We start from the raw sequence: 25,468 nt of genomic DNA on the forward strand, positions 1-25,468 counted from the left end.
CTTTGAAGCTTCGCTCCACAACTCTCTTCTGGGAGCCTGGGGTCGTCCCGCTACGGGAGATCCGATGCCTCAGCCGCTTCTCCACCTCCACCGTCCTGCTCTGCATGATCTAGTCTGCCTTTCTTCCCACCCTTCTGCCCAGGGCCCTGTCCTGCAGACTGCTTTTCCTTCCTGGCCTTCATTGTTGCTCCCGACATCATGGGGGCGTAACATCTTTGCTTCCACTAGTGCTGCTTTGTGCGCAATCAACACACTTTGTGTGTTGGCCAGGGCTACCGCCGGCCTATGGGATTCTGTGGAGTCCCTTCTGTCTCGCACCTCCCATGAAGGTGTCTGCGCTGATCTACGGCATCATGTGCGGGATGGTCGGGAGTTGGCTGCATTTTTTCTCCGTTCGGCCATGGATGTTTGATTCTCTCGGCCGCGCTATGGCGAGTTCTGTGGCTCTCCGCCGCCATGCTTGGTTGCAGGATAGCGTTTTTTGGGAGATTGTTCGGGAGCATCTTGTTGGCCTGCCTTTTGATGGGATTCTTCTATTCAACACCCACGTAGACTCTGCCATTCAACGGCTCCTTGCGGGGCTGGGTCCTCCTCTTCCCCCTCCGTAAGCTTCGGGTTGTCAGTCCTCAGGTGCCTTATGGGAGGCGTTTATCCCACCTTTTCTCTTTGGGCTAGTGTTTCAGTTGACCCGTCTGTGTGTTCTGTGTGGCTTGGAATGCCTTCAGGTCCTTAAGTTGGCCCCTCTGTCCTGTTGGCGGCTGGTACAGCCCTTTGACTTTTGTGATGGGTGTGTTTTTGGGCTGTTGGCTCCTCAGGGTGGACCATCTGTGTATTTTTTGGCTGATTTGTAAGATGTCTGTTGTGCTACCCACAGGTCCTTTGTGTTCTTTGCCTCTGCTGCGGGTTCTTTCCTAAGAGGTGTTCCCATGTTTTGTTTTGGGACGTGTCATACCCTAGGTGAGGTACTTGTAGGCTATTGTATAGCTCTGTACTGAGCTGGGCGGGTGTGGCCTTTTCTGGCATCACTGTATACCGCTTGCTGCGGTCTTCTTTTCTTCCGCCTCAGTGCCCGATGGTGTTTCTATCCTTTGTCTACAGGGCTTACCTGTCGAGCACTTTGTCCTTGTCCCTGTGGGGTATCTGCTTCTGTGTTTTTTGCCTTCCCTCTTCAGCCTCTGGAGCGCCAGACCAGTTTTGTCATGCCATCCACGGTGTTGTTGTGGTGTTTCCACCTTGTTATCCGACGCTTCGGGCTGGTCCTTTGCCCTGTGTTCCAGGGAAGCTAGGATATTCCTGGTGTTCTCCTGCGTTCTGGTTGACGGCTGTAGGCTTGTACTACATTTTCTCCTCTTTATCTTTTGGCTGGTCCCACTTCTTTCGTGGGTCAGGTTGTGCCTCTGGGACAGTCCTTGTCTAGGGCTTGTTCTGGGGTCCTCTTGCCTCTGTCTTTGTGCTCGGCCTGTTCTGGGCTGACTACTTCATAGTATGTATCAGCTGCCCGCTGCGCATGTATGGTCGTTATGGTCCACCTCCATGGCCCTGGGCGAGTACCCGTGGCTCCTGTCCCTTGCTCTGCTGGAGCCTTGCGCAACAGTGTCTTCCTTCTCACGTCTGCGCTTCTCGGCTGTGAGGCCGTTCCTGCCTTGTCCCCTGCCTCGGAACTTATGCTCGTTCAGCTATCCCCTTCGCTCTAGATGTTCTCCTGTTTTTCCACCTCTTCTCCTTGGATTTTGCGATGGTTCTTTTCATCCTTTGGTACTCACTTGGTGCTGTCTGTTCCTCCGGATTTTCTGGCAGGCGCCCTTTGCCCCTCGGGTAGGTTTGTGGTTTTCTGGCCTCCCTTCTCCCTGTTCTTATTTACTTCTGCTTGGTGGGGGCTGGACCGTCCTTCCTGTCCCCATGACACATCCCCTGTTGGGGCCCTGTGTTCTTCCAAGCTGGTGAGGTTCTCTCGCACACCCTCCTCCCCTCTGGGTATGGCTAGGGTATCTATTCTATGTTAAGGAATCTGCGGTTAGTAGTCTCTATCAGATGTACAAGTTACTTACCTTTGGTAACGATGTATCTGGTAGAGACAATTCTAGCCGCAGATTCCTTCACGGCCTGCCCTTCCTCCCGGTTCTGCAAGGACCTTCAGCTTGGTCTTCTGCAACGTGCCCTCTTTCACTTCCTCCCTGGCAGGGTGCTTCATTCTGTTTGTGTTCCGCTCTTTTCTTTCTAGTGATTGAATGGTTGGTTCAAGTATACTTCTGCATCCCTACACCCTGGTTATTTCATTGTGGGGCCTGCTCGTAATCTATCTTTTTTTTCATTGCTTCAGGTTTCGGACTCCTCTGCGGTCCTCTGGGTTGGGAGATCTTGGCTGTGCCTCGGCCCCTTTAGCTCTTTGCAGGGGATACAATACTCCTTGAGGGTGTTGTCTCGGTGTGCCTTGTTGTTACTCATCTGTTCCGGGCTTGTGGCTCCTTCACTGTTATAGATTGTGGTTGTAGACTTTCTGTCTTCTGCCATGACATTTTTCACAGATTTTTTTGCACGCTGTTCCCATGCTCTCACAGTTTTGTTTCTGATGGCTCTGCGTTGTGGCGTGTAAAAGTTCTCAGACGAAAACTTATGTCAGCGCGCCGGGGTGAGACTTATGTGACCTCGCTGATGTCACGTACACGGACAACATCAGGGCTGAGTCACGTGGTGCCGTCCCCCGGCGCGCATCGATGCTGTGGCAAAAAAAAATCCGGATCCAGTCTCACGCCCAGGGATAATTCTATGTTAAGGAATCTGCAGCTAGAATAGTCTCTACCAGATACATTGTTACCGAAGGTAAGTAACTTGTACAACACAGAAAAGCTAGCAATATTGGAACAGTGGTGCTACTACTTGTTGCACAATTCAAATTATTCAACAGTAACTACAGATGTGCTGATAATGATGCTTCCTAGATGTTTTACGGCGACCGGTCTTCTGTCCCAGCGTGGGACTTCATCAAGGCTAATAAACAAAATGGGCAGAATGCAGAACAATGTCATACATTCACCCCAGTACAGAGATCTGGGCCCAAATCCATCGTTTTAAAATGCTACATGAAAAGAAACAAAATTATAAAAACAGTTATTTAGTTAAATTGATTAAAGAAAATGTTTTAAAAACTGCTTTGTGTCACAATCTTGACCAGTGACCTAAGAATACTGCGTGAACAGTTCAGAAAATGGAAAAGACGTACATTTGTGAATTTATTGATCTTCCATAAAACCACCACCAAGATACAATTTCCATATGTGATCCCGAAAAGTCAAAAGGTAGAAGATCCATTGTGCATTTGGGTCTGTGATCTTATTAGAAAAACATACTTGCCCAAAAGAACCGAGAAGTCAGCAGATAAACAGCTGAACTTGTTATAATGCAAATTGTATTACCCATACCTCTAAGTTACAGGGACACTGAGAAAGTAAACCTATACCCAAAAGTTTATATTTGAATGGTAGATTAATCTTCCTATATGCAGAGAGAATCAAGAGTCAAGAAGATCTCTAAAAGAAACGGACAGATGACATTAAGAGTAAGTCAAGTGACCTCAAACATAACCAGAAAGGGCATGGGCAATCTGAGCCTAGATGTGATGTCAAAAAGGCAACTAACCTCAAGTTTATATGTTAAGATGAAATGGAGCAGCTAATCCAAGTAGTGCATAAATACTGTTCTTTCCCAGTCTGTTGTGAATATGTATGCTCTGTTCCTCTGTGATCTGATGCAAATGAACTCAATTCATAGAGAACACCTGCCAATTTTTAAACCAAACAAACCTGTACAATAGAAGTGACTTTTATTTCACCAATGTTGTTAAGAATGAAAAGATTATTAATAGGTCCGTTCTTGATGGTTTGTGCTGGACACTCTTTTTACATCCTCTTTCGGCAGGCTTACAGTTCCCAAAAGCGATGGTGATGCAACATATCTTTGGAGATCAGGTGTCCCGGTCTTCCCTAACTTGACGACTGACTGGGCGCTGAAGGCTGGCTCACCACAGGCAGTCATCACCCACCTACAGACAATGGCCTACAGATTCCTGACTTCTTTAGGGTTAAGTTAAGTTAAGTCTCACCTTACTCGTTCTCAGATGATTCCAATCTCCCATCCTCTGACCTGGATTTCAGTGAGGTTGACTGCGACTGGGGGCCTCCTGCATCTTGCTGATCATGCACACCAGGTGGCATATGCTTGCCCTGCAGCGGGAGTGAAATCTTAGTGGAGCAAAAATCAAGGGGATATCTCCCACCATCTCCAAATCTTGGAGGAGACTGCAAAAGACCTGCAGTGGTGGTGGCTCAACCATGACTGGGTCAGGGGCAGACTCCTCTCCCTACCCCGTCTAGAGCTGACACTGGTGACAGATGTATCACATCTAGGTTGGGGCAGCCAACAGGGAGAGGTGAAGGTCAAAGACCTCTTGTCTCTAGAGGAGGGCCCGCTCCACATCAACCTTCTCGAGCTAAGAGCCCTTCTCTTGGTATTGAAAGCCTTCCTGCCAACAATCAAGGAAAGGCTGGTGCAGGTGCTCGTAGAAATGAGGTATTGAAGCAAACAGGGTGGGGTTGTAGACCCTGGGCCATGAGGTGCTGTGTCTCTTGATATGGCTGGTCTATCAAGATTCTTCCTTGGGGTAAATCACCTGGCAGGATGTTTGAACATTGGGGCAGACCAACTCAGCCGTCGACACCTAGCGGTTCCTAAGTGGCAGTTACACCCGGAAGTAGCACATGGTCTCTTTCATGCATGGGGAGAACCTTGGTTTGATCGCTTCGTCACCGCAGGGAATGTGTAATGTCTGCAGCTCTGTGCGTTTGAGTCTCTAAGGTGTGTCTCTCTCACTCTTTCTCTCTCTCGCTGAGACGCGCTCCACCTATGATGGGACTTGTGTAAGCCTTCCCGCCGATACCTCTCCTGTCTTGAATTCTGAAGTCCATCAAAAATGACCTGGCCCAAGTCATCCTTGTAGCCCTCGGTTTGGCACGGAGAGCATAGTTTCCAGAGCACTTTGCATGAGCATCTGTCCCTCTAGGAGGATCTTATATTGCAACAACAAGACAGGGTCTTACATGCTTGCCTTCACAATATCCACTTGCATGCTTGGAGTTGAAGTTGCAACAGCTAAACACCTTTGACCTTCCTCCGGAGGTGGTTGATGTCATCTTGGCAGCTAAACATCCCTCGACAAAAACTGTATATTATTGCCATTGGGAAAAATGCGTGGCTTGGTTCAGCACACACTACAGTGACCCCCTCCAGGCCAAGTTGTCTGACTTATTGTGGTTTATTCTCACCCTGCAAGACTTTGCTTTGGGCATGGTTAAAGGGTAACTTTGAGGTGTTTCAGCCATTTTTTATTTGCCAGACCACACCTCATTATTTAATTTGCGTATTTTGAAGAGACTACACTCAAACTGTCAACACGTCTTACACAACCCACCTTTTACCCAGACAAACTTGTGTGCGGACTAGGGCATCCTTTCTTTTAAAAGTAGTGACACTGTTGAGCGTTGGTTAAACCTTCACTTTACTGGCGTCTCTGCCTCACTCCTGTAAGAGACTCCATCTCGGTATTGCTTTGGTATGTCTTCAAAATGAAGAATATGCGGTTAAGGAGAGGAACAACTGCATATGCCGAGCCCCAGATGCACAGTGTCAATTTAGTGACGGGACAGAGTGATGACTAGTTGTTTACATGCTCCGCTGGACCTAAAAAGGACAAGACGGTGACCAAGTGCAGTATTTGACACTGTGTCATCCCGTGTTTCAGTATCTGCCAGAGGGAATCTGTGCGCATTCCTTCAATGCCATGACACTTATGACACATCATGGCTTTTTCCAGCTGCACCCTGATTGCTACAAGCTGCTATGCAACGATATGGTCATTCTTGTATATTTTTGGAAACCATGCAGGGACAGATACTTTGCCTGAGCTGTGTTGTATGACTTCCTTGGTTAACTGCCATTACTTAGTCCCAACTCATAGGGAGATATTGTTTTGGGACTCATTCATGAGGTGATAAATACGTGGGAAGATGTAACCCTTAAAAGAAAAAGTTACCTTCTGAAATTATATTTGTAGTGGATAAAAGATCCCAAGTGTTGGGACAGGAGTATCCTGGAGTTGTAACATTGAGTGTAACCCTGCTGTCAGTACCCTGACTGAATGAGAAAGTGAATCCCATTTTTCCCCCCTTAAACCTACCTAAACCAACATTTATGTGTTTGCTTTGAGGCCCAGTCCTGGTAATGACCATACGCCCCAGGTGATTGGCTCTGAGGTCAGGATCGGTGCCAAATGCATACTCTCTAGGGGTGGCAGAATACTGGTTTTGAATCCATGGCGTGGGTCAGGTCTTTTTTTTTACCAGCTTAAAGGGAGAGCGTAATGTCTACAGGCTCGCTAATGCAAAGTCCTGCTTACTTGCCATGTGTAGACCTTGCGCTGGCATCCTAGTATATGTTGAGTTTTTATCTGTAGTGCACTGCAGCAGGAAACCATGTTCTTTCAGAGTGTTTAAGCTAGTGATATCCATGATGGATTGCAGTGGTTTGACTTTGCACAAGAAAGCGGTTTTGATACAGGCTCCCCAGATAGCAGAAGTATATTTTCTGTGTACTGTATTCCTGATCCGAAGGCTCTAGACTTAGACACTGAACTGTGGTGGGATGAGCGACCTTGTTGCCTTCTGAAAGTCCATGTTAACCTTTTTAGCATTGCATGCTGATTAGACCTACCTGAGCACTGACATTTTGTTGATGGTAGGGGAATAGGGGTGAGTCACCAGATTCAGTTAAAGGAAAATAAGTTTGTAGGAGGGGCGTTTCCTTTTTTCTTCCCTGTGAGTCCAGACAGGCCAATGCTAGCCCTATGCAGAAATTCACTCTTATTGTGTTGATGTTATGGGTAGTCCTACTTAAGTGGAGCCAGCCACATCCTGCTGAGAAAGCAATCACCTTTTACAGAGACTGTGTCTAGGCTGCAACCAGAAAATTAAGTTTGAAAAGGAACTGCACCATACTGGTTCTTGGGCTTTACAAAGTGCCCTGCCTCAAAACCAAGTATCAGAGTGGGATCCAAGCATTTCCACTTCAGGCTTCTTGCATTTGCAAGTTTCTTGACTGATCAAGAATGGGCATTCTGTGCAGAGTACTTGGACAACTGTTATTGCTGATAGTCAGTCTCCTGCAGGTAAGGAGATATCCTGCACAACATAGTGGTGAGTTGTGTGTCTGCCTGAAACCTGAGAGGCCTGTCCACTGGGAAGCGGACACGTTATTTGTCCAGCCAGAGCTCTCTGCCTGCGGAGTGGTAGCCCAACCGCTGAGTCCAGTCAAGGGAGAGGCTCAGAAGAAGCAAACTGCAGTGGTATTGTTCCTACTTTAATCTGAGTGTGTCTGAGGCTCTTCTGCCCTCTATATGTACCTAAGAGCATGAATGTGTGACTCTCCAGTGAGGCCTCTCCAGCAACCACATTCGAAGTTAAATTTGGGCAACTCGCCGTTTTTATTAAATGCACTCCAGCTATTATATCAAGACTGGGCTACGGGTTCAAATGGGCTCTTTTAATTAATTCTCTCCTATTCCATTGAAAAACCTAGCCCTTACATGAACCCATGGTAAAAAATAAGTCGGCACCCCAAACTAGATAACCCAAAAAGCCACAACCTGTGCGAAGCCCCTACAGAGTGAAGTCAGTGGAACTCCCTTAGAACACCCGGTATTCATTAGTGACCACCAGTCTATTCAGGAGTATCACTTTTTGGGCAAAGTTCAAGGTTTATTTATTTACCGTCTGGGAACTGGCCTGTCGAGGGTTAGGTTTCATCAGGTCTTCAACAGTAGATATACCATGAACCGTAAGGGATAGAATGGTTCTTCAAACTGTTCTGGGTTCAGTGTGGCCACCTTCTGGATGGGTCATTCTGATGTTTCATGGGTGATTGCCTTCGGGTGCTGGGGACAGTGATAACATTTACTCTTTGGCATGCAGAGGATTGAACAGTGCAGGCTCACCCTTAAAATAACAGATAATTATTTTGTGTTACAACCCTGGTGATTTTCTTCTGCTTGTTGCTTCTCCTATGCCACTGGGCAGTGATGATCTTGTGAAACCCCAGTCCATTGACGCTTCCGCACTTAAGTTTTCCCAACAACTGGGCCTTGTCAAGGTTCACCTAAACATGAGTTCGATTCCTCCTTGCAGAAGCTGTCCAGATCCTTATGTAGGCCTCTAAGTTCCTTGTTTATCCATAGGTCACAGCATCAAGGCCAATTTGTAGACTTCCCCTCACACTCAGTCCAGAAGGGCAATGGCAGCCATACAAAGGTTTGAGTCCAGGTCATGCTGTCCTCTCTCTTACACTAAATTGCAAAACTCCTTAGTGTCAAGACGATGGTGGTGATAATTAACATAGTGTTGGCTGAGTGGAACAGTACTTTTCCTTTCTCGTAGCAAAGACTTGTTCATGGAGTCAGCCGGAGGGTCTTCATGTAACATTGAATAATTGGGGCTCTTCAGTTGAGTAGAACATTTTGTTGGTAGGTAGAGCTTGCTAACTTTTGGAGAACAAAGTCCCCAGCTGAAACAGTTTCTGGTGATCTATGTGTTTGAGCTCACAAACGTTCAGCACATCTTCCCTTAACCATGGAAGAAGACAAATATTGTGATCACACTTTAAAGAAGGAGGGTAAGTTTCACTGTGGGCAGAGAAATTCTTACTAAGACAAAAACATAGGCTGTGATATCAACCATGTTCCATCTGTTACATGCTTTAGTGTAGGCTGGTACATCAGAGATGGTCTTGGCCATCCAGCCATTATAGAGTAAACAAACATCAACTGCTTTACTCATCCAGGATCCAAATGAGTCTCATCATTCACAAGGTCAAGCATGACCCAGATATCCCTTCCCCTTTACTCCCCAGTACTCACCAGTAAAGTTAATGGGCCCCAATTCAGGGGGTAGGGTGGCTCTTTTAGTAGATAGACAGTAGGCCATCTATCCACATGAGTACAAACGTATGTGCCTCTGAACTACCATGAGTAACTGCATAGCCTATGCTGAAGTGTGGTAGCCACCCTTACTCTGAGTATTTAAACTCTGTGGGTGTCTCCCAGTGTTCAGAATACTGCGTCAATAGGAAAACAAAAACAAAACAGATAAATCACATCTAGCAGGCTCACTCTTTGTGTCTATTAGAGGAAAACCATCAGGCATTTAATCAAAACCATGAAGGGCAGAAAGTGTGCTTTATCAACCATGCAGAAGACTTTTGAACAAAGAGAACTCACAGGGCTGGGCATATGGACAGAAATTAGGTATTCCCCTTATAATTTGCACAAATATCTGTGCTAATAGCACACAAGGGTCTTTCTTAACAGTTATGGAAGCAAAATCTCAGCACACCACTAGCTGGAAAGATGCCCTTTCTGTGGATAATTGGGAAAAAGCCAGTGGATAAAGAGTTATGTGGGCATTATTTAGGGATTGTTTGCAACAGTGTACCGTAAATGAGGCTGTAACAGATTTCCGCTATACTATAAATAATTTATGTGTAGCATTAGTTCTGATGGAACTTCTAACCATAGATGCCTGACTTTTTGAATTTCTCCAGGCATCGGGAAAAAAAGAAGCCAAGCAAGAAAACTTCCTTTCCATCATCCATCGGCATATGATATGACATAGGACCCACCACCCAGGACCAACTTATGTTGACTTCAAAATGGACATGCTGAAGGCATGCCCGCCTGCGATCATCTGCAACTGGACCGCGCCCAGCACCAGGAACCCTGGTCCGATCACAGGCCAGAAATACTCCTTTGCAGTCCTTTAGTCATGAGACCCTGGTCGCTGTTCCCACAACTGCTGCTGCACTGTGCCTCACACCACAGTCGGAGCTCTCACCTAAACCGACTGCCGGTTCTTCAGCTGCATCCCACCCATACCCCCATGCAAATACTTATGACACTCTCAAGAACCCCTCCCAACAACCCAACAAGCACCAACAACACCTAGACCCCTGCCGTTCACCACACGCCATATCTAACCTGAATGTCAACACACTCTTGCATTCATGCTTCTCAACACACAATCACTCAGCAAGCACGCAGCAGAAATATGGGACCTGCTCAATAGCTATGCACCCATCATCCTCTTCATCACAGAGACCTGGCTCAACCCCTCACTGGCTCCCGACATCGATAAGGTAACCCCAGCAGAATGCAAAAAAGCTCTACAGGACCGCCTCAAAAGTCAGAACAGAACCCTCGCCTACCAACCACCCGGATCATGATCCACCTTTACCAACCTCACCACTGACTTTGCATTTCAGATCACCGTCTACTCCAGAGCCTACATTCCCCTTGTGACCTACTTTCACCTGGAAGACCCAAACAACCCCTGCTTGACAGCACTCCTCAAAAGCTTGAGCAACATTGAACTAATCCAGCTAGTCTCAGAACCAATACACACTGCATGGATCAACATAGTCCCATAGACAATCTCAACAAGAAAATCTACAACTTCCATATATGGATCAGTAACCGAAACGATCCCTCACACCCATCAAACCCAACAATCATAGTAATGCAGGCCAGCGGGTAAACAGAAGACCTTCAAGACCCCAAACGACACTGTAAACAGCTACAAAGGAAATGGAGAGCCAGCCCTGACACCACTGACAAAACTGCTTACAAGGCTGCACTCAGATGCTATCACCAGCAAATAAGAGGCCCAATAAAAAGTCACTAGTGGGCTGCATCAAAGGGAACTTCAACAGCTGCAAGGAGGCCTTCTCGATCATTAAGGATTTCACCTCACCCTCAGCCACGGTCACCAACATCCCTGCCTACTAACAACTCTGCGACAACTTATCCAACTTCTTCCATAACATAATCCAATCCGCTTTGCACACCAAATAACCCACCAACCATGATGACCACCTGACCGAATTGGCAACCCTCATCAGAAACAATACAGCAGCAATCATGTGAACCATTCACCCAGGGGCCCCAACGAACCCATGCCCCCACTACATCTACAGCTTGAGAACATCCCCAAACTGCATGACTCTGATCTCCATCACCAACACCTCTAGCACGCCTGAATGCCACTTTCCCGGGTGAATGGAAACTTGCAGAAATGAATGCCCTCCTCAAGAAGCCAATCAACTGAGCAACTTATGACCCATCTCCCTGCTCCTCTATCCAGCCAAAGTGATTGAGGTCATCAACAAGCACCTTGAACTTCACCATCTTCTAGTCAACACTCCATCAGGATTCTGAAAGAAAAACAGCACTTATCGCCAGTGATTAAGATTTTCAAATCACCTTGGACTGAGGAGAAACAGCTGGCCTCATTCCGCTCGACCTCTCCACGGCCTTCAACTCTCCCATAACACCCTCATCAGAAGACTCCACGAAACTGGCATACAAGGATCTACTTTCAAGTGGACATGATTCTTCCTCACGGTAAGAACCCAAACGGTCAGGCTGCCACCCTTCACATAAGAGACCAAGAAACTGATATGCCGAGTCCCAGAAGGATTGTCCCTCAGCCCCACCCTTTTCAATATACATTACAACCGCTCTCCAACATCATCCAATCACAAGACATCACTGTCATCTCCTATGCCAATGACACCCAACTTATCCTTTCTCAGTGGGACAAGACAATCACCACCCAACCCAACTTCACCAACTGCATGAACATGGTAGCAAACTGGATGTAAACCAACTGCCTAAAGCTCCACTCCAACAAGACGGAAGTAATGGTCTTCAGCAACAAGACCTCCCTATGGGACTGCACCTGGTGGCCGTCGGAGTTAAGATCAACGCAAGAAATCTAGCGCTCATCCTATATGACAAGCTCTACATGACGACTCAAGTCAACACAGTGTTTACATCCTGCTTCCACATCCTATGCATGCTGGAAAAGATCCTCGGATATTTGCCTCAGAACACCAGACGGACCATCACACAAGCACTCATCACCAGCAGTCTGTACTACGGCAACACTCTCTGTGCCATATTCTGCAAACAACTCCTATGCAGACACCAGGCCAAACAGAGCACCACCCCAAGACTCCTACTCAACCTACCACGCCGCACCCACGTTGCAATGCCCCTCATGAAGTTTCACAGGCTTCTCATTCACATACACAGACAATTCAAAATTCTCATGCACACAAACAAATCCCTACACAATACAGGACCAGAATGTCTAAACAGCTGCATACACTTAAACAAACCAACAGACACCTACGTTATGCCTCATTCTCACTCACATACATTCCCCGCAAAAGCAAAACTGGAGCTGCGCAAGACAAGGAATGATCTCTCTCAAAACATTAGAGCATCCTCCTCACGTTTTGAGCTCCGCAAGAAGCTGAAGACTTGGTTATTTGGTATAAGCACCTTGGGGACCACACACCTACACACCTGCCATTGCACCTGGATACACTCTCAGGTAATAAGTGCAGAACATCGGATTGGATGCTGAAGTTTTTTCAGCAATTGCTCCTGTGCACTTGTAGGTGGTGCAGTTAGACACCACATGGAAATGTAAGGGCTTCCCCAAATAACCGTCTGGAACTTGGGCTCAATTATGTATTAAAAGAATTCTCTCTCTCTCAGGGATAGCTGGGCCTAACATCATTTAGCTTACCACAAAAATGCATGCATCATTCCTGGTGTGTTCTTCAAACATTTCTTATTTATACTAATTGTGTGTGTCTTCATACTCGGTCCCTTGTGTGCACTATAGATTTAATTACCGACTATCTTATAAAATAGCGTACACTTGTCGATTGTGTTTAAATGTTTGCGTTCTTCACTTATTGTACTTCAGAGTGCTCATCTGGACTCTGCTGGTGAGAACACCAAGCTGTGTAGAGGTGCCACCCCTGCATGCTGACGACAGTTCCCTCCTTTCCAAGCCCTTCAATGTAGATTCCAAGCTTTCCATCTATTTGCTGCAGAGGCTTTACCTGAAAAGTCATTACCGAAGGTAAGTAACTTGTTTATTCAGTCGCTTAGAGGACTTTCATATCAGCTCACGGTATGTAAAACTGTTTGCATCATCTTCTACTCTAGGTCACGTGCTGTGCACACGTCTGCCATTTAGTTTGAAATATTAAAGCTTGTTTTTCTTCTAACAAGTGCTTTTGGTTCAAAGTGTCTCATGATACAGCTTCAGAAACCCACAATGCTTGAGGACACCTGCTCCTCTTTAGACCGTTTTCTCTGCTAATGGGGTTCGTCCATGTTATTGAGCGCTCTGTATGAAAATAATGTTTGACACTGCTGGATCGGGTACTTTGAGGACTACCATTATGTCATCAAGAGCACCATCCAGAACCAAACCGAGCTAAAGGGTCAGGTCATGGAAGGGCGACTGGTTTTGCGGGTGTTGATGGAGAACACTCCTTTTTGAATGTTGCACCAATTTCATAAAACAAAGCAAGCGACAAGCAGATTCTTTCAGGTAAGTAGCATTTCCCATATCATTTCAACAGTTATTAAAGGTAAGAAGCATGTTTCGTTCTCATGCCGTTAATTTAATGTTCCCTTCCTTATAATGCAAAATGTCTGTAACGTTATGGTTTAGGACCTCAAGAGGTTAAGCAAAAAGTCTGGTTTGGTGATCTCTGGTGGCAGGGGGGGGTGCGGTTCCTAGTGCTCTGTATGCTCGCTCATGTATGTATTCAATGTTATTTTTGCCTCTTAATAATCTTCCCTTCTTGTTTTTCAGTTCTAGAAAGCTGGTTAGATTTCACAGGTGAACTGGAACCCCCGGACCCCCTTGCAAGACTGCCTCAACTGAAGCGTAGAATTAAACAACTCTTAACCGACATGGGAAAAGTTCAGCAAATAGCAACGTTCTGCACTGTATGACGAAAGGGGAACCTTGGCAATACGGACTATTAAGAAGATTTAAGATTTTCTTGAGAGATAATAGGAAATTTCAATTACATATTTTTGTGCCATCACATTGTTGGCATGTCGCCATGGAAAGGAAAGTGTAACACACATGATTTAATCAGTCATTGGACGTGAAAGCTTGCATCAGGTCTACACTTGAGCATGAAACATTCGTAACATATCGACAAACAATGATCTGCCTATCACCATACATTTATACACTGACGTTGTTGAAGTGTCAAGCGGTTTGCAGTTGATTGCCCTCTACAAAAGTATGGCTTGAATCCGTAGAAAGAAGTTTCTTCATGAGATTGAATTACTACTGATTAAACAGCATTGAACAGATGCTTGCCATCTGCGGTGTGTGCGTTTAATGTTTCATATGCAAGTATCCGTTATTTTCTTTTCCAAATGTTGTCATTTAGACAACTGGGAATACCAGTGTCCTCTTATAGAGGTCTGTGTCAAAGCCGGGGCGCCCGGGAATGAACGGCTTGAACATCTTTGCAGTGTGGCACGTTAGGTGTGCATTTTTTTAAATAGATGGTGTGCATGCTAGCCACAAAATGTGCCAAATATGCTTCTTTGATTGGAGTTGGAGTATTTCTCAATTTCTCAGTAATTGTCAAAATTTGTTGCTGTGCCTGACAAGATAATTTTACTTAAGAAAAAGAAGTCTTCAGAAAACGTTTTAAGAGGCACTATTCAGGACTAAGGTTATTTTCCTTGTGAGTAGCATCACCGATGGTTTGCTTTTTCAAACATACAAACAACTTCAGCAGGGCTGAGGATTGTCGAGCAGCAAAACGGACTGTGAACTGTAAAACCACTAGAAAGAAATATATTGTAGAATTGTTTTTTTAAACAAAACTTAAGCCTCAGTCATGATTGCACACAATGTAGAAACCAAAGGCAACTTTGTTGCTGCATTAGCTCTTTCTGGTATTGAGCCCTGTTCCTCCTCTACTGTAGTGCTCACACAGACTGTCACTGCACCAGTGCGTAATATGTATATATACATATATATATATATATATATAAATAAATATAAATAATATACATGTTTATATGTACACATGTCTAGTTTTATTACAACATACTAAAAATACCTGTGGTTAACATATTAAATGTTACCTTTTAAAACGACTGTTTCTAAAAATGGAAAATAATGTATGTACAGGATTTTGGAATTTGTATAAATGACTGTTAAAACAGAGGCTATTTAACTGATGACATTAAAATACTTGAACATTTTATGTCTCGGCTCTTTATCTAGTCATTTGTATAAAAAGTATTTTGCATAAAATCCCTCTTGATTTTATCTCTGACTGAAGTAACAAGTACTGCATTTTAAAAATGTTTAAATTTGCAAGCACGGTTTACTGTGAGCTACTGTCTGCTAAATAGTGCATTACGTTTATTTTGCATCATTCTACTTTTGATGCATGCTTCTATCTGCAGGTTCCTCACATCCTAAATGTCTTCCAAACTGGATCAGTTAAGTTAAAATGGCTTTCCAGCACTGATAGGCAGCATCTTAGCTCCAACTTAGATCAGGGACCAACCTGCGTAAGACATTGAGCAGTATCATTTTCCACCCCAACGCACTGTCACAACCCATGGATCTCTAATCATGGAACAGCAGGGTCAATCCACCTTTTCTTCTTGGAGCTTAACCCTCGTCCTGGATGCAACTCAGGATAGCGGCGAGTACCCTTTTAGAAAGAGAAAATGGGGCATGGGAAGGTGAAAGACAGTCCTTTTAGCAGGCTGTGGGGAAGTGTGTGGTGTAAAACAAGGGCTTATTTTGTGAAGCAAAAAACTACACTGTAACTTACCTCCTGGCAAACTTTGAACCCTGCTAGAGAATTGGAGTTGGGAATGGCTCAACTGCACTGGGAACCCAGATTGTGCTAGATACTCATAAGGGGGGGCTAAAGCAAGGGTGCAATACACTGGTTAAACAAGGACACAGAAATCAGTAAGGGGAAACTCTGGGAGACCCAGGAAGCAGACAAGAAAAAAACAAAAAATGTGATGTGCAGTTCCTATAAAACCTATACAGGATCTGCACGTTTAGACAACAAACACTACTGGCCAAGTGTCCAGACTGATTCCAGACGCCCCCACCGGGCATGTTAGCCTGCATACCAGCTAGCTCACAGTGCCACTAGAAACTCCTCTTACCAAGGAGAGAATAGTTATTGGCAGCTTTCGAACATGACACCCCTGATCCCTCAGGATCGTGCAAACAGTGTACTACTTTTTGCTCAGTCACTCGTGCTCACTTAGTCTCAGAGAGATGCACAGAATAAGCAGTAGGGACGTTTTCAATTAGTATTTATTGACCGGTCGTTTTTCTAGTGTAGAATATATGTGCTGTAATGATCATTAGACAGTAGCAGATATAAATTACTAATAGCACTAAGAAAGTAAAAGAATGATAGATTTCTACCATTCTGAAAGAATCATTAATACAGGCAAGTATATAAAATACATGAAATGAAATGAAATGAATGAGACTTATATAGCGCACGACTTACCCTGGGGCATCTACTACCCTAACTAGATGTACCTAGCATGTATGTAGGTGTCAAGCCAATAATCGCTCTAGGATAGAGTCAACCCCTATTACCTGAAGTGAGAAACTGTGGGACCCCATCCTGGTTTCGGGTTGGACACCCCGCAAGGGATGTCAGACCACTGCGAGCTGGAGAATCTGCATGCAGGGTGCTTCAGCATTTTGCGTCAGTGTGTTGGGATAGAAGTCCTGATCTCCTCTCTCTGTCTCAGCAAGAGAGCAAGAGCAGAGACTTATAGGCTATACCGTGCGGCTCCCAATTAAAGGGTAGGTCTTCGAGTCGACCGTGTCATTCCCTGAATCTTGGCTCAAAATCTTACTTTGAAGCCAATCCTAATGAAGATGCATTTATTTCCAGATTCGACTCTGACTGGACTTCAGCTGGTGTCTCAATACCTAACGCTGGTAGATCCGACCTAGCTTTCACTTGATGCATTCTATTGCTAGCCAAGCTTCTTTGCCTTCTAAAGACTTTGTGGTCACCCCAGCACCTTCACTGCCACCACCAGCACTGACTTTGGTTTCTTTACAAAATGTAGTGAGTTTGCCAAAGAGAAAGACCAGTTTCATCAGATTCAAGTGCAAGGCTCAACAGGCGATGGGGCGGTATCCCCTTACAGGCCTTCTCCAGTTACTTTCTTTTTCCCAAGAAAGACAGTAGCCTCCGTTTCATTCTGTTCCTTTGGTTTCTGAATACATTGCTTATGAAGGAGAAATATGAAATGCTTTCCCTCACTCCGGTCCTCTTGGCAGTGGTGCTGGAAGACTGGAGAATGTCTCTATACGTGCAGAATGCATACTTTCATGTATCGATCCAGCACTCGCACAGGAGGCACTTGTACTTTGTGGTGGCCTGCACCCACTATCAATTCTGTTTGGTCTGACATCCGCTCCTCGAGTCTTTAGGAACGTGATGTTTAGTTACGGCACATCTTCATCATTTCATTTCCAGTACCTCAATAACTGGTTGGTGAATGTAGACTTGCACAGCTGGTTTTGGACATCTGCAAGACAAAATCTCCCTGCTCTTCAACGTGGGGTTTTTCATCATCCCTCTCAATCTCTCTTCATCATCATGGCAGAGATGGATACTACTGCTTTTCCCACGAGTTGGTACATTCAAGCTATGATTTTGATGTTTTGAAAGAGAGCTCTTCTTCCAGCCCTTTCAAACCTGCTCACCTCATGCATTGTGCTTGTTCTCCAAGCTTGGTGACCCCTGCAAATGGTCCAGTAGAGCCTATGTTTCCAGTGGGCCCGGCACAGGGATGACTTGACAGACTGCTTTGAGATCTCCCAAGTTCAGCTCAAGACCTTTGGTGGTGGCTGGATATTGGATCCCGTTAATGGAGTAGGCCAAGGAGGAAGCAGGGGCTCCTGGGACTGCGCCATGGGAGCTGTGATCATTTGGGTCTGATGTCTCGGGATCCGTCTTACTATGGCTCTACAAACTGGACCTAGTACCCCCCTAAGCATTTGACTCTAAATGAGAGTAATGTCAAGCAGTTACAGGCTTCTTGGGGAGGTAGTGTGGATGGACACAAACTCAGAATTTAGCACCCACACAGCCGCACAATCACTGAATGTCTATCCCATTATTTTACTTTTACAAGAAACGTACGTCAGTGCACATACTGGAATCAGAATATCACACAGATAATATAAGCAGATAAAAATGAAAACACTGCTGCCTTGGATACTGCTCTCCACTTCCTCTTTTCCTGGGTGTCCCTCCTCGTGTTAATCCAAGCAGGTCCACTTTTAGGTTAGTTTTGTGCCTCATGAATCAAAACTCCAGTTAAGATCCAATTTTCAATATTGGTGTACTCAGTTCAGTAAAGACCTCTTGATACTGTCTCACCATAATGCAGGTCTCTCTTCCCTTTCGGCTGTTTTCAGGAAACCGGTACCATTTGTCTGATCACCCCTGCTTCTGGGATGAGACTTGCAGGCTGCAAGCCAGTCCTGCTGCAGCAGTATGGTACAGTGGAAGATGCTGTCTTGTGTCCTTTGGCTCATGTAGGTATTGGGTGTCCCTGGGGCTCCTCAAGAGGCATCTGCCATACTTCTGGGTCACACTGCAATTAACAGCAGATGTGCCACCACTTTGACATTGGTCTCAGCGGTGTTATGTCAGCACCAAAATGTTCTTTAAAGGTAAAGTGTTGGCTACCGTCGCTGGCACACTTATTGCTTCTGGTAGCGCTGTTCACTACAGTCGCAGTACATAGTTTTCCGTGGCTACATTTTCTATGGCAGAGCTCTGCGTTGGTTGCAACATCCACAGTGGGCACATTTCTTGATTTATATGCAGTGATTTGTCTGCTTGCATGACAGTGTGGACTGCCGTCAATCCGCAATTCCTCCTTGAAACCAGATTCATGTAGAGACTGCGACAACACTCCTAGGGCTCTCGGAGTGCTCTCTGCAGTCTTCTTTAGTCTGAGACCTACGCTGCCAGGTTCTGGCTGCTATTTGCACTCTTTGGACAGACACTTCCTGCAGGGTTTGTAGGCTCCTTTTTAGACAGGCAGGTGGGTTTCCAGGTGCTTCAGGTCAGGGTTACAACTCTTCAGCAATTGAACAATCCTGGTAATGTCCCCTCACCACTGGGAAGCTGGCTGTCTGGCAGACACCAGTTCTGGTTGCACAGCAGTCATTAAAGTACTCCCTTCTTTGGTCAAAGAGAACCTGGGTCTGGAACAACAAGCACCCACTCTGATGCAGCAGTGTCGGTTCCCTTTTTTCTGCGCCTTCCCTGTCGATTCCTTACAGAAAAAATAATTTAGTGCTGTACTATGTAGCCACCGAGGGCACAGGTTTTAAGCTGTATGAAGGCGACATGACTTTTATTGACCCCCCACACCCCTCTATTTGTCTCTGGTGCTCGGTTTGGATCACGCTCCTGAGCATTCTGTCGGAGCATGCACCCTAAGGCCATCAAGGTGCGTTAGGCCAGGCTTGTTATGGCTCATACCAAAGACGACAGGCAAAAACGTTGTCAGTCTACTCCTGGCTCCAGATCCTCTTCAAATTCTTCAGGTGCAAAATGCAGAAAACACAATAAACATAAAAATCATATGGGTAAGTTGCACAGATGCCATCCAATCTCCACAGAATCTTCTATCTTGGAGCCCATGTTGGTTATTGTGTAGCCAGCCCAAACTTCTCCAGGTGGCCCCGAGCCACCCTCTACTGGGTGCGTTGCCAAAGCCTCTCCAGTCTCCACCGCTCCACCATTTACATTCTCGGAAAAATCAACATCAACTCTTCTGGAATTTCCAGGTACTGACCCAATGGCATTCCTTAATGCCATGTACACCACCTTTTCCAGAGTGTCGGCGCTATGTGGCGAGCCTGCAGGCTCCATGGTGACATACCGCTTCCTGCTGTTCAGGCCTCTGGTCCTGACACTGCTCAGATCCAGACTGCCTGAACTGATGCCATGACCTTCAACCATCAAACCAGTACACTGCACCATCAGCTATGTCATGGCCGGCACCACCATAACGTCCTCTTTCTGTGCCAGACTTGGCGTGGTAGGTGCTGGTCCCAAAGCCATACCACAAAACAGGTCACGAAGGAAAGCACAAAGATTCCTCGAGTAAAAGGACTATCAGAGCTGGATCCATTATCTAACTCATACAAACTCTTTTCCATTCCTTCCATACTCTGGCCAGTGCTTCACGGTGCAAACCGGCTTGGTCTCATTTATCAATAAATGTCCATGTTTCTGCTGCTGCATTAGCGCCTCACATATTACTGCCTGACTTTGGGGCCTTGCTCGGTTTCACGTTGGCTCGATCTGTCCAGCCGGTGCAGCATACTTACCAGCATACTGTGAGCAAAAACCGATGAGATTTTGCAAGTTGAAAACCCCCTAATAAGCATTGCTTTGACAGTGCTGGAAATTACATTGCACCGCCTATGGATGAGGACATAACAGGAATCCACATTTTGTGATGTGGGGCCCACATGAGCGAAAACCAGGTGGCTTTTCATTCTGATGTCATCATGAGAAATAAATATCCTGACATATGAGACTGACTTTTGTGCCCCTGCTCATCTCTTCATCTACAAACATGCCTTACTGTGTAGTGAGGACAGACAGTGCCTCCAGTGGCAGCCACAAAGTACTTACATCCACAGTGCTTTCAGGGACCACTTATTCTTTTCCCGCTTAGAGAGGTTGTCCTTCGCGTGTAACAAGTTACGCTGCTGCTCTTCAAAAACAGGAGAATGACCAGAAGAATCTGTAGGATTTCCCCCCAAAAAAGTGCCAGCCTATCTCCTAAATCAGTAATGTTTGCAAGAATGGTGGATCCTGCCAGCCCCTTCTACCAGACATTCCATACCCAGGCTCCATGTAGCCATAACACTGATCCTGCCCACTGGGGAGCCCACAGTCCTTCTCACCGACTTCGAGAAAATGTTTGACTCATTAGAAGGGTCCTTCCTTTTTGTAGTATTGACACAGATGAGGCTTGCTCCTAGATTTCAATCATACATTCAAATCGTTTATGCCCAACCAGGTGCACAATTGAACGTCAATGGAATTACCCTTCTTATTTTCCAGTGCAATGGAATCCCTCATGGTATGGGTTAGATGTCAATAAGGATACTGGGATGGAGAGCGGGGAGGGTCGTAACGCAGGTAATGTCCTCCCCTACATGAGCAACTCATAAAACATTGACCCTCTTTTAATGCACATGCTCAACTTCTGCAACAAATCTTGATGCCTAAAATTAAACTGTACAAAACCCACATTTATTCCAATGTGAGGCAACCCAGGCGTGGTAGATTGGGTTCCCTATCTCACTCTATCCACCGAACGTTTGAAATACCCATGGGGGGGCATGTGGCCATTGAAGCCTTAGTTTTCAGCCGTTCATGGGAAGGGCCCACAGGGAGCCGGCAAGTTGGTCAAACCTGCTCTTGAACATGCTGGGCTGTGTAGCACTACATAAAATTATCATACTCCCCAGGCTTTTATACGCCATGCAAAACGTAGCCCTCTCCTCCCCGTCTAAATGGTTTTGAATATATCGAAAGCACCTGCCTTCATCTAGACGGGCCAATCGAACTCCAAGCATTGGAACAGACATGCGTACCGTCCGCTTTTGATTGGGGCATGGGAATGGTGGATATTAAGCTCTACTATTGGGCCTCCCACATAATAGACCTAAAATGATTGGCTTTGTGGGGGGGCATAATGACTCGACATATCACCCAAGCATGCAATGATAGGCCAGGAGCGCGTACTCGGGCTTATACAAGGGAATCCTGTACCCGCATTCCTTCCGGAGGAAATGAAATTGGTAGTTCAAAGCTGGAGGTTGGCGCTCAGATGTGTGACAAGAGGTTGATATTAGAAATGCCATTGTGGGTGGGACCTGGCATAAACAATGGGTGGTGGTTGGGCTCTGGTGGGATTTGGAACTGCATTAGCAAAACAGGGTTTTGCAAGATTTTGGAGAGTGGATTTAGTGCCGCCTTTTTGGGGGCTGATTTAGGGAAATGAAACAAAGTGGAAGAAAAAACGTACTTGCCAGAGACTGATCCCAAAGGTATAAAAATACGGGGCTATTGGTGCGTCAATTTCAGCTTGTGTTGAATCTCCGTAGAGGGTGGAGACTATTGGACTGAAATAAGGTTCTATATGTTCTGTGCTCTGAGTTGCTCAGTTATAAGCAGAATAAAATCAATAAAATTTCGTAATTAAAAAAACTGAATGGTGGAGCACTGGTGGACAACATGCAGAACTAGGCCTCAGTCCTTCCCAAACCTACATGTTTCTGACAACAGCGAAACCTCTGATAGGGACTTCTAGCCGCATAATTCATTACCTTTGCATTACCCCAGACATCAGACTTGTCTTTTGACAATGAAATGCTTATCCTAAGCACACCTCCCTCCAGGGCCAGACTGGGAAACACAACCGGCCCTGGCAAAGCGCTTGGCCGCCCCACCCTCCCCACTCTGGGGGGTTGTGGGTGCCGCCTAGCTCTTTGCTGGGCCGGTTTTCGGCCTATTTTGGTACAGGGCCGATTTTGCAGCCATGTTGCAAAAACGGTCCTGTAACAAAAACGGCCCTGTGGGGCCCAAAGCCGGTCCCCACCCATGCGGTGCACTGGGGGATTGCCCGGTGCCCGCAATGGCCAGTCTGGGCCTGCCTCCCTCTGCCATTCAAAGCACAGTGCTGTGATGCCTGACCTTACATATCACCAGCTGCACAAGTCGGAGGTAGATGGTGTCCACCCACTCTCTTCACTGGGTAGACACCGTCCACCCTACCAAGACATTGGACCCCACTGACTTATCCCAGTGCAATTTTCAGACACCTGGACACGTTCAGCAGCCCCTGCACTCTTTCTGCTTTCACTCCAAAAGCTGAAGTTAAGGGGCTATCGGGCCTCATTTTGTCTCACTATGATCAGGGCTGGGTGTGGTGTAGAGCCTTACACTTAGATGCAAATGCACTGGAGGGGAAGCAAAAAAGGCACACAGCTTCACAGGTACTTAAGAAATACATGCTTTTGGCTTTGTTCAGTCTCTGTATACCACTGTTCCATTTCTTTTATAGCGATATTCATCCCAGTGCAGGGTGTCGGAGCGCTTTATGTACCATACCCTATACATTGACAATAAATCATATGTGTGTAAATCAATGTACAAGATTTTTTACATAAAACACTGAGGATTACAAAATGTAGGCATCACATGTCCTTCATAGCTTACTCTGCTGTATTAGAAGGACCACAATTTATGAACCGCAAGGGATCAAAGGAACTGTCAAAAGCAGTAACCAACTCACCTATCTGCATACACTAAATATCTGTCATCTGCATGTTGCATAATGTGCTTTGCAGGTGATATACTTTCAATCAAGGATGGGGGAGAAGGAAGGTTCGTGGTCCCTTCAGCTTCCTAATCAAATTGCAAAAAATCAATAGTGGGCGGAGAAGGGGTCACTTGTCCTGAGTAACCAGGGTTATTCCAAATTTTCGTTCCTCTACCGATAAAAAACCCTCATTCACGTACTTGGGATCGGTTGGCGGTATATCTTGTTTCTCTGTCCTCACTTATTACTTGATTGCATCATCATAGGGTTAGTTGTTGTGCTACCTCCACCTGGAGGTGAACCACTGGGTAATACAGTAGTGATGAGAGACAACTGTGATAAGTGAAATTAAAGAAAAATATTAAAAAGCCCTAATAGCCATAGAAAAGTAAGTTTTATTGAGTCTTGGTAAAAGGATAATTAAAATAATGGCGTGCGTAGGAAGAGTAATTAGGAGTCTTCAGCACTATTATCTGTCCAATAAAAAAAGGTTGACATGTTTCAGCCCTATGGTTGCCCAGAAGGGGTCACGTGGGCTTTCTTCAGGACTTAAGGATTGTGTACCCGTTAGTAACAAGGGTGGTCTAGGTATTGTACCTGGCCGGTATGGAGGTCTGGTGGTACCTATAGGTGGAAAAGAAATACACAAACAACATAGATGGAGAATAGATGGAGAATAACTCATTGTGCTCAATCTCCAGATGCTAGCTAAATTACCAAAAGAAAAAACGAACGTATAAACAAACTTAAATATGGCAATTCTTTGTTGGCAGAAAGTACGCTCCCATGTTATGGCAAACGTTTGCTCTCATTAATCGGTATGTAAAGTTGTAAATGTTTCAATACTGATAATGTGTGGTTAATGGTGCAGGTCTTCATATTCTAAGACAAAAACATAAATAAAAATCGGGATTAAAAATATGAAGAGATTGGTGACTTACTCTAATCAGTGTATAGAGAATACGTTGGGATAGAGTATCTGAAAGGAGTATCATTCGTAGTAGTAAGTGGAATTTTTTTGCCTAAGTCACACCTCGAAATTGGTTCTTAGATCAGCGGTTTAGACTTAACCAAGGGATTTTATCGTTCAGGCCTTCAATGTTCGTTCTGAGTCTGTGATTACTCATCTTGGTAGTGTTTTTTTGGCATTTGACTGGTGGAAGATTCCATAGGCGGGTGGTAGGTTCTCTTTGTCTCAGTGGTGGTGGTCTTGTGTGGACAAGAATGTCTTTCAAATTCTGTGTCTTTTTATTTGCAAATCTTGGTTTTGGCCAAGCCAGATTTCCTGATGTTACGATCTTCCAGTTTTTGTTCACTATCTTTTTCACATTGTTAGACATTGTGTTATAGGTTGTAACACAGGTCACTACATCTGCTTCTGGTGTTCTCAAGGTGGATTCTAAGAGGGACTCCCTAGGCTGCAATATACATGATTACATGTCCCTGTAACCTAAGGTACATTGGGATGACCTGTCGAAAGGTGAAGCAGAGAATCATTGAACACCGGAGTTATGCCAAATGCCAAAAGAACACTACTAAGATGAGTAATCATTACATAGAAATGAAACACCAGATAAGTGATTTGCGGTGGGTGATCCTTGAGACACTGGAAAATAAAGATCACAACGCAGAAATAATCTTGTTGGAGAAGAAACAAAGGTGGGTACACAGACTCAGAACGAACATTGAAGGCCTGAACGATCAAATCCCTGGGTTAAATCTGAACCGCTGATCTAAGAACCAATTTCGATGTGTGACTTAGGCAAAAAATCCCACTTACTACTACGAATGATACTCCTTTCAGATACTCTATACCAACGTACTCTCTATACACTGATTAGAGAAAGTCACCAATCTCTTCATATTTTTAATCCCTATTTTTTTTTTTTTTTTTTGTCTCTTGACAAATAAAAATCAAGCGAAAGAACTACTTATGAGCTGCCTGTACTTGATTATAATTCCTTAGTGTATTCCATTTCCAAAAATACAACAAAAAATATATATAAAATATATGTATATATATATCTTCCTATATTTATAAATACTCCTTTTCCAAACTTCGCAGTAATGGGAAGTGATATGCCAAATATATTTGTC

At 45.2% G+C, this 25,468-nt stretch overlaps 1 protein-coding gene across 7 annotated transcripts in view; it reads left to right on the top strand.

The window, feature by feature from the left end:
• PHF20L1 (PHD finger protein 20 like 1) overlaps positions 1-14,612 on the top strand; it is a 648,585-nt gene extending 633,973 nt beyond the window's left edge. For all 7 annotated transcript variants that reach the window (XM_086966240.1, XM_086966239.1, XM_086966235.1 and 4 more), the window contains one exon: positions 13,779-14,612. In XM_086966240.1, coding sequence (XP_086822366.1) covers positions 13,779-13,921 — 143 coding nt within the window. In that variant the 3' untranslated portion in view covers positions 13,922-14,612. The remainder of the gene's footprint in view (positions 1-13,778) is intronic.
• Positions 14,613-25,468: the final 10,856 nt, after the last annotated feature.

The sequence above is a fragment of the Lissotriton vulgaris genome, chromosome 4_1 (genome assembly GCF_964263255.1).
Source record: "Lissotriton vulgaris chromosome 4_1, aLisVul1.2, whole genome shotgun sequence".
Lineage (NCBI taxonomy): Eukaryota > Metazoa > Chordata > Amphibia > Caudata > Salamandridae > Lissotriton > Lissotriton vulgaris.